At 40.1% G+C, this 10,863-nt stretch overlaps 1 protein-coding gene across 1 annotated transcript; it reads left to right on the top strand.

The window, feature by feature from the left end:
* On the top strand, positions 9,446–10,630 carry LOC107604792. Its single transcript, XM_016306486.1, has one exon. The coding sequence runs from the start codon at positions 9,446–9,448 to the stop codon at positions 10,628–10,630; it is 1,185 nt and encodes a 394-aa protein (XP_016161972.1).

Raw genomic sequence — 10,863 nt, 5'->3', positions numbered from 1 at the left:
TTCCTCAAGTTACTCAGGTGCGAGAGATGAGAGCATATAAAGCTCTGCTAACCTTTGACAGTGTGCTGAATGCAGAAAAGGCTTACACGTTCAAAATGAATAATTTGCTACAGCTGTTCCATAGGGTATGGAGATGGGACGAGTCGGAGAAGAGTGAAACTCGAAGGGTTTGGTTGGAATGCTTTGGAGTTCCCCTGCATGCGTGGTCCGTGGATACTTTCAGGGTAATAGGGAACCAATGGGGTGAGGTGGTTGGGTGCGATGAAGCAACCGAATCATGCCAGTCTTTTAGTGTTGGCTGTATACAAATTGACACTTGTGTGCTGGACGTGATCAACGAATGGGTCCATATCACAATTGGCACAAGTAACTTTGACGTGTTAGTAAAAGAAGTGGGACGTGAAACTTTTGGGGCAAATTGTCATGCAGGAACGGTGTTCGATAAAGCAGTCAGTTGTGAACTACAAAAGAATATAGGTGGTGCAGCAGCGATGGGATCGAATAGTTCAAAAAATTCAACGATTCGCACAGACCAGGCAGCAGACGTGATAATGGAGGGACTGCGAGAGAAGGTTGAAGACAAAAACAAATTGGTACTTTCAGAAACAATTTTAAACGAATGAAATTATGATCATTTAAGGCCAAATCAAATGAATATAGTAACGTTTCATTCTCATAATCCTCGCATTGATGGATTGGCTGATTTAATGAGATATGAGGGGAGTACTATTGATTCTGAATCAACTGTGTCATGGTATTATTGTTGCAAACCAAATGGGCTGACCAAGGAGGTTATAAGGCCTGGTCCACTAATTCCTACCATTGGGCACACAGAAGGAAACAAAGGCTGCTATCTCTCATTGGGCCATGAAGACCGAAGAAGCAAGGAAGCCCATCACGAAGGAGGAATGGGGACGTATGATGGGCCGGGTTGGAGGTGTCCGGGTAATCCAATGAGAACCCAGCAGGGAAGATGCGCGGGGGGTGCCCCTCTCGCTGCAACGCAGGTCGTGATGCGCGATGTGGAAGGCTTCGGACCCAGGCAGCGAACACGATCAGGAGCAGAAGGCCGCGAGGAGTCGGCGGGGTGGGCAGGGCCGAAGCAGCGGCGTGGAACCCAGGTAGAAGGCTGTGGTGGAGAGTTTCCGATCACGCCGACAAGCCTCTTACGGGTTGGCCATGATTTCGCTGCTGATTCCAGCACGGCCAAGGAGTCGCCGGGGTGGGCAGGGCCGAAGCAGCGGCGTGAAACCCAGGTAGAAGGCTGTGGTGGAGAGCTGCTGACGTTAGGATTTTTGCTAGTAAAGGATTTCATAAAAACAGTCGCGTTGTAGATATAGTCTCTAAACCGACAGAAATCCCTTCGTACAAACGTTTTGGTTGTCACAAGTAACAAACCCCTTTGAAATTGATAACCGAGTATTCAAACCTCGGGTCGTCTTCTCAAGGAATTGCAGGGAAGAATGTTCTTATTATTGGTTATGAAGATTGTAAATTGGGGTTTTGGAAGTAAGGTGGGAATATGTTATATGACAAGTAAAATAAAATAGTAATAATAAAATCTCTTGGCAAGGTATAAGAAATTGGAAGTCCAGACTTAGTTATTCTTATCAATAACAATGAAAGTTGAATCTTAATTCCACTTAGTCAACCTTTGCTAAAGTAAAGGAAAGTCAAGGGACTAATTAGTTTGATCTTCGATCCTATTTATTTCCTAAGAAAAGGTTGGAATTATTGAAGCTCAGTTCAATTAGCAAAGATAACAGTTATCAATTATGCTGTTGAATTAGATAACTCCTGAGTTACTGATTTCTTAACCAAAGCCAAAAGGGAAAAGTAAATCTATTGGAATAAAAATGCCTTCAGATGGGAAGTAATAATCATGTAAATAAAAGAAAGCAATATTAAACTAAAATACCTCAAATTGCATTAACAAAAGAACTTAAATCTGACATAGACATGCATGGAAAAATAAATAAAAGAACATTGAACCTGGGATTGAGAGTCACTCCTAAAACTAAGAGAAGTCCTAAATCCTAATCCTAAGAGAGAGGAGAGAACCTCTCTCTCTAAAAACTACATCTACCCCTAAAATTGTGAATATGAGAGCCTCCCTATGAATGGATGCAATCCCCCACTTTATAGCCTCTAATCTGTGTTTTCTGGGCTGCAAACTGGGTCGAAAACAGCCCGGAAATCGCTGGAGAAGAATTCAAACACACTGATTTCCGTCACTACAACGCGGCCGCATGGATCACGCGGTCGCGTCACCTAGAGTCAGGAGAACTATATCATATTATATATCAAATCGAAGCCCCAGACGTTAGCTTTTCAACTCAACTGAAACCGCCTCATTTGGATCTCTGTAGCTAAAGTTATAGCCGTTTGAGTGCGAAGAGGTCAGGCTGGACAGCTTAGCAATTTCTCCAACTTATTGTATTCCTTCCACTTTTGCATGCTTCCTTTCCATCCTCTGAGCCATTCCTGCCCTATAATCTCTGAAAACACTTAACACACATATCAAGGCATCTAATGGTAATAAGAGAGGATTAATATTAGCAAATATAAGTCCAAAGAAACATGTTTTCAATCAAAGCACATAATTAGGAAGGCAAATGTAAAACCATGCAAATAGTATGAATAAGTGGGTAAAGAGTTGATGAAAACAACTCAATTGAGCACAAGATAAACCATAAAATAGTGGTTTATCAACCTCCCCACACTTAAACACTAGCATGTCCTCATGCTAAGTTTAAGAAAACTATAAAGATGAAGAGGAATGGTAGGATGTATGAAATGCAACCTATCTATATGAATGCAACTACATGCAAAAAAAATATTCCTACCTACTTGGTTAAAAATAAATAAGTTCCCCCAAGACAAACATAAATCAGATTTCACTAATTAAAATTATACAGTAAAAACAAGTAAACTTGTAAGAAGATAGCCCATGAAAGCAGGGAACATAGAATTAAGCACTGAACCCTTACAGGAAGTGTATATGCACTCTAATCTCTCAAGTGTATAGGGTTAATCACTCTACTCTTCTCTAGTCATACTTTCTAAACTTTGTTCTTCATCTAACCAATCAACAAATATTTAATGTACCAATGCAAACATCATGAGGTCTTTTCAAGGTTGTAATGGGGCTAAGGTAAGGGTAAAGGTATATATATGGCTAAGTGAGCTTTATAAATTGAATCTTTAATTAACCTAAGCTCTCACCTAATATACATATACTCTATATAATCCTAATTCATGCCTAGCTACCCAAGATTCTCACTTTTGTATCACATACTCATGTATCAACTTTTTTTCTTTTTAATTTATCACATGTGCATTGATTTTTCATTAATCATAACATTGGGATAATTTTGTCCCCTTATTTAATTTGCTCTTTTTCTTTTCTTTTTCTCTTTCTCTCTTTTCTCTTTTTTTTAATAGAAAAATAAACATAACTTATCAATGCACATGGATTTTTAATTTTTTTCTAGTCTCACATGAGTAGGTACCCAAATTCCAAATATTTTATCAAATATAACATATTACCTTATTAACCCATGTTCCCACAGTTTCCCCACACTTAATTAACACAATATCTTAAGCTAACCAAAGATTCAATTGGGATAATTAATTTATTTTCTGCTTAAGGCTAGTGATGTGGTAAAATATAGAACAAATGGGGATTAAAAAGCTCAAGGTGGCTAACAAGGGTGATGTAAAGGATAGACTTATTTGGGATAAGTGAGCTAAAATCAAATAATGGCCTCAATCATATGCAAGCATGTAACACATTAAATATTGGACATATAGACTGAAACAAAGTAAAGATCACAATTATAGAGAAATAAACACACAAGAATAAAATATTTATGGTTAAATAATGTAACCATATAAATAAGCTCAAATCTCACAGGTTGTGTGTTCTTTGGCTCAAAAACCATTTTCCAAATACAACTTCAAACAAGTTTAACACAAATTTTTTTTTAAAGTTAGTGAAATGCTATAAAATTTCTTGAAAAAGAAAATATTACTTCAACCAAGTAGTAACTAAATGCATAAAATCAAATAAACATGCAATTAAATATGCAAATGCAACAACTAACAAGAAAAAATAAAACATTGGTGTTTGAGATAGGAAGGTACTAACCCAAGGAGATCGGTATCGACCTCCCCACACTTAAAGATTGCACCGTCCTCAGTGCATGCTGAGATTTGCAGGTGGACGGGTTGTTTCGACTGTTGCTTTTCTCTAAGGATTGTGCAGATGGACTTGTCTGTCTCCCCATGTACGTCTTCCGCTTCCCTTCCGGGTGGCCATCCTGAAAGAAAAAGGGAAGAAGAGTAACCCAGAAATAGAGACAAGAAAATAAAAGAAGTATGGATGGGTTAATGCCAAATGATAAGGATCTCATTTACATGGAAGCTTCAACATGTAAGTGAGAAAACAACAGAAGCACATGGCAATTCAAGAGTGCAAAAATTTGCAACAATAGGGAAGAGAGTGTGGGTAAGGAGAGGTAATGTAAATTCATGTCAATGCAAAAAGTAATACAGGTATAAAAGATTGGCATTGATATAAATAATATAACCTATCCAGAATAAAACAAGTCACTAAGCACCCAAAAATAATTCAAGGGAAGATGCAACAGTTAAATATGAAAATTTTAACACCAAAGGAAAAATAATTAATTTAGAAAAGAAAATAAAAATATGCACAAAATTAAGATGCAATGAATGAAATATGCAAATAAAATAGAATGAAGGTGAAAGAAAATAAGAAAGGAAGAAGAAAGAAATAAGAAAAGATAAGAAAAATAAGGATTAGAGAAGAAAAGATAAGAAAATTGGCTGATCTGGATATTCTGTGCGCCGCTTGTGACGCGGACGCGTGAGTGACGCGGTCGCGTGGTGCGCGATAAGGTCAGGTGACGCGGACGCGTGGATTACGCGATCGCGTGGCCTGTTTTGTGCGATTGGCGCAAGTGCAGCCTCGCGGTCGCACAACTCTCTGTTCGAAGCTCTTTTTGCCAAAATTCTGGGTGACGCGGTCGCGTGGTTGACGCGATCGCATGAATGGCCATTTTCTGAAAACGACGCGGCCGCGTGGGGCACGCGTTCGCGTGGTAGGGCTTGTGCTGCTAGCACGGATCCAGCCCAATTTCAGCTCAACTTTTGGCCATACACCCTTGTGACGTCCATTTACATGTCACGCGGCCGCGTGGGTGACGCGGTCGTGTGGGAGGCCAAAGTTCCCATGTGACGCAGACGCGTCGGCGACGCGGTCGCGTGGGTCGATTTGTGCCACTGGCACGCCTCCAGCCACGCTCCAGCGTGACTCTCTGTTCGTTTTTTTTTTCTCCCCTCTCCTTGCAACGCGGACGCGTCGCTGATGCGGTCGCGTCGCGTGGCATTTTTTTTTTTTTTGATAATCTGAAAAAAATGCAGAATGCAGTGTTAATATGAATGTGATGCAAAACTCCAGGTTCAATATAATAAAATAAAACGAAACTCAAAAATAAATAAAAATGAAAATGAAAAAGGACGATCATACCATGGTGGGTTGTCTCCCACCTAGCACTTTTAGTTATAGTCCTTAAATTGGACATTTGATGAGATTCCTGCTATGGTGGCTTGTGCTTGTACTGATCCAGGGATCCCCACCAATGTTTGTACTTTCAGTAACCTCCGGGGTCCCAAACTAAGCATGTAAAGCCCTTAAGAAGCTTCAAACAGATTCCTAGGCTCTCGGGGTGACAAATGTCACAGCAGATTCCAGGATCCCAAATCTTGCTTTTACACCCATTTTTTGTTGATCATCATGATTCCATCTGGGTGGCAAGCAATCTGAATTCTCACTGAAGTGTCCAAACAACTTCCTAGACCCATTCAATTGAGCTTTATACCAACCTTTGCGTTTAAACTTAAAGCTTCCAACCATAATTAACCTTGCAGGACAATTCTTACACTGACCATCTTCCTCTTACTCTTAATGCCACAAAGAGCTCTAAGTTGACCATCCGTCTCCAGTAGCTCATATTCAAGTGGGATTAGAAAGCTAAGGGATATGAATTTTACCCACTTGAATGTTGTGAAGGATGATGGCAACTTAGGGGGAGGGGTTTCCAACAACTTTGGCAAGGTAATTTCAAGCTCCACTCCCTTGTGCTCTTCTTTGACATCTTCTACGTCTTGATCAACCTCTGCAAAATCTTCAACCATGATCTGCCTTGGAGGTTGTACGCTCTTCTCAACATCAACATCAAACACCGTGGAAGGAGGCTCTGTGACTGGACTTTCCAATGGAGGTACAGCATCTCTTAAGTCTGCAACCACTTCTTCCTTTTTAATAATTGCTGCTTTGTCCAGTTGTTTAAGTATAAAATCGTACTCATCCTCGATGTTTTTCCTTCCATGACAACTCCTTTCAACTATTCTTTCATCTTCAAGGGTCTCTCCTACCCTTACCCGTAGGGCCTCCTCTAGCTCTTTATGAAGTATGGATTCGCGAAGATGACTCCTTCTTTCCTGTTCCATACCAATAGCATAATTGGGATCATCTTGCTCTTGGATTGATGGATGTGGGTGCTCTTCCATGGATGGTGGTGATGGGATGGAGAGATTATTCTGTGGTTGACAAGGAAGTGCACTAGAGCTTGAGGGTTGATTGTTGAAGGTATTTGGTGGTCTGATTTGGGTGAAGAGAGCTTGTATAGTAGAGTTTAGATCGGCAAGTGCTTTCTCCATGGAGGTTTGGGGTAGATAGGAGGGTTCATTTGGTTCATAAGGTGGTTGGTATGGTGGATGAGGGTTAGGGTCATATGAAGGTGAGTGGTGGAAAAGGGCTTGTGAGTATGGTGGTCCCAAGTTGTGTTGAGGACGTTCATAGGCATATGATGGTGGTTGTTGATAGTCCATTGGAGGTGGTTGTTGCCATGAGGGTTGATTAAATCCTTGTGGCTCCTCCCATCTTTGATTGTTCCAACCTTGATGCCTGTTCTCATTGTAATTTCTTCTTCCTGCAACATAATTGTAACCAGACTCATAGCCAAAGGGGTGAGAGTTCATAGTAACAAATAAAAATTAAAAACGAAAATAAAAATAAATTTAAATTAAAAGGTTATGTAAATTTTGAATTTGAAAATTAAATTTTGAAATTTTGAATTTTTGAAATTTGAATTTTAATTTTTTGAAATTTAAAATTTGAAAATTTTTAAATTTGAATTTTGAAATTTGATTTTTGAAATAAGATAAGATAAAAATTTTAAAATAAAAACCAATAACCTCTTAACTTAAGAAAAAGTAAAAATAAAAACAAATAAACAAGCAAAAATAAAATATTTACAATAACCAATAACAAGGCACACGTTTGCAATTCCCCGGCAACGGCGCCATTTTGACGTTAGGATTTTTGCCAGTAAAGAATTTCATAAAAACAGTTGCGTTGTAGATATAGTCTCTAAACCGACAGAAATCCCTTCGTACAAATGTTTTGGTTGTCACAAGTAACAAACCCCTTTGAAATTGATAACCGAGTATTCAAACATCGGGTCGTCTTCTCAAGGAATTGCAGGGAAGTATGTTCTTATTATTGGTTATGAAGATTGTAAATTGGGGTTTTGGAAGTAAGGTGGGAATATGTTATATGACAAGTAAAATAAAATAGTAATAATAAAATCTCTTGGCAAGGTATAAGAAATTGGAAGTCCAGACTTAGTTATTCTTATCAATAACAATAAAAGTTGAATCTTAATTCCACTTAGTCAACCTTTACTAAAGTAAAGGAAAGTCAAGGGACTAATTAGTTTGATCTTCGATCCTATTTATTTCCTAAGAAAAGGTTGGGATTATTGAAGCTCAGTTCAATTAGCAAAGATAACAGTTATCAATTATGCTGTTGAATTGGATAACTCCTGAGTTACTGATTTCTTAACCAAAGCCAAAAGGGAAAAGTAAATCTACTGGAATAAAAATGCCTTCAGATGGGAAGTAATAATCATGTAAATAAAAGAAAGCAATATTAAACTGAAATGCCTCAAATTGCATTAACAAAAGAACTTAAATCTGACATAGACATGCATGGAAAAATAAATAAAAGAACATTGAACCTGGGATTGAGAGTCACTCCTAAAACTAAGAGAAGTCCTAAATCCTAATCCTAAGAGAGAGGAGAGAACCTCTCTCTCTAAAAACTACATCTACCCCTAAAATTGTGAATATGAGAGCCTCCCTATGAATGGATGCAATCCCCCACTTTATAGCCTCTAATCTATATTTTCTGGGCCGCGAACTGGGTTGAAAACAGCCCGGAAATTGCTGGAGAAGAATTCAAACACGCTGATTTCTGTCACTGCAACGCGGCCGCATGGATCACGCGGTCGCGTCACCTAGCATCAGAGGAACTATATCATATTATATATCAAATCGAAGCCCCGGACGTTAGCTTTCCAACGCAACTGAAACCGCCTCATTTGGATCTCTGTAGCTAAAGTTATAGCCGTTTGAGTGTGAAGAGGTCAGGCTGGACAGCTTAGCGATTTCTCCAACTTATTGTATTCCTTCCACTTTTGCATGCTTCCTTTCCATCCTCTGAGCCATTCATGCCCTATAATCTCTGAAAACACTTAACACACATATCAAGGCATCTAATGGTAATAAGAGAGGATTAATATTAGCAAATATAAGTCCAAAGAAACATGTTTTCAATCAAAGCACATAATTAGGAAGGCAAATGTAAAACCATGCAAATAGTATGAAAAAGTGGGTAAAGAGTTGATGAAAACCACTCAATTGAGCACAAGATAAACCATAAAATAGTGGTTTATCAGCTGCCGATCACGTCGACGAGCCTCTTACGGGTTGGCTGTGATTTCGTTGCTGATTCCGGCACGGCCAAGGATGATAGGTTGTGGAAGGTTGGAAGCAGCGGAGCTCAAGGTATGGCAGATAGTGCACAAGGGGCCAACTGTCTAGAGGCTGAACCGAATAATGAGCACTCTAACAATGATGACTCTGAGGACAGTGATGGAGTCCAGCAGGAGGACGGTACAATGCCAGAAACGGAAGCGACTTGCGACCCACTTATACCAGATTCATAGGAACGAATTGGCTTCAGGGATGATGAGGATAGTGTGGAGGATAGAATGCTTGCAAATGTTGATGAAGCCAGTGATAATGAGAGGTCAAGACTAAATGTGCAGCTGCTGGAAAACAAAATGCCTTGGGAATTGGCAAAGGAGTCAGGAGCGGAACTATATGATGAAGAAGAGGATATTATGACAGCTCTTCAACAGCAGAATGAAGAAATTGCTCGGAAAAAAAGACTGGCAAAGCAGAAGGCGAAAGCTAGACGCAGCAGACCCAAAACACAAAAAAAGGTGTGCAATATTTATTTAAAATGATTATTAGCTCTTGGAATGTTAGGGGGTTGAGGGGTGACGGTAAGATGAGGATGGTAAAGGATCTCAAGAGAAAAAATAGATTAAATATGTTAAGCTTGGTGGAGACTAAAAGACAGTCAGTGACTAGGTTTGATGTCTCAAAAATATGGGGGAATGATTGTGTTGGTTGGGAATATGTTGAGTCTACTGGTGCGTCTGGCGGGTTGTTGCTAATGTGGGATAACGGGTTTTTTGATATGAGGAATTGTTACAAGAATGAGAGATGGTTGTGTGTTGAAGGAGTCTTGTTGCAGAATAACTTTAATTGTGCTTTTATATTGGTTTATGGTGCTCATCTTAGAGACGAGAAGCTCGTTGTGTGGGAGGAGCTGAGCTACATAGCTGGCCTATGTCAGGTTTCCTGTTGTCTCATAGGAGACTTTAATGAGATTATTCATTGTGACGAAAGGAGAGGCACTGATAGATTGTCCGTGTCAGCGGAGGAGTTCAAAAACTGGATACAAGACATGGGCTTGGTGGATTTGCCGATTACTGACCGCAAGTTTACGTGGTTCAGAGGACGGTCCTGTAGCCGCATTGACAGGGCCATGGTGAGTCTGGAATGGTTGGAGGAGTTCCCAGAGACTCGATTACGAGGTGGTCCAAGGGGCTTGTCTGACCATTGTCCTATTATAGTAGAAGATAAGAGACTGAGAGGTGGTCCTAGACCGTTCAGGAGCCTGGACTCGTGGTTTACGCATGAAGGATTCCTGAGGATGCTAAAGGAAGAATGGAGAGGGCTAGGTGACGTACAGTTCACAGACAAGCTGAAGGCTTTGTCAGTTCCGTTAGGAAGATGGCATAAAGACAACTTTGGAGATATGGACAACAAAATTTTGAAGTTAGAGGAAGAGATTAAGAAGATTGATGACAGGGTGGGTGACGGGGCTTATGATGAAACGGTAGATGCAAGAAGGAAAGCGCTTGTGACATGGTATGAGAAATGGTATGTGAGGAAAGAGTTACATTGGAAGCAGATGTCGCGCTCAAGACATGCGAGAGACATGGATAAAAACACAAGGTACTTCCACAACATAGCTTCGGCGAGAAGGAGGAACAACAGGGTTGATGCACTGGTCATTAATGGAAGGATGATAAGGAATCAAGCTAGGATCAAGCTTGCGATTAGGGACTTTTACAAGGACTTGTATCATCAGGAGAAGTCACCATTCGTGGGGTTTAGAGAGTAGAAACGGTCTGGTGGAGAGAATCACTGAGGATGATGCTATGGCCCTGGAGCTACAAGCAACATCTGAGGAGGTTAGAGAAGCAGTGTGGGATTGTGACTCATTTAAGGCGCCTGGTAGTGACGGCTACAACATGAACTTTATAAAGAAGTGTTGGGAAGAAATTGGTCCGGAATTCATGGGAGCGGTGTTGGAGTTTTTCCAGTCTTCCAGATTACTAGCGGATGCTAACCTCA

The sequence above is a fragment of the Arachis ipaensis genome, chromosome B01 (assembly GCF_000816755.2).
Source record: "Arachis ipaensis cultivar K30076 chromosome B01, Araip1.1, whole genome shotgun sequence".
Classification (NCBI taxonomy): domain Eukaryota; kingdom Viridiplantae; phylum Streptophyta; class Magnoliopsida; order Fabales; family Fabaceae; genus Arachis; species Arachis ipaensis.
This window is presented reverse-complemented; position numbering and strand designations above follow the sequence as displayed.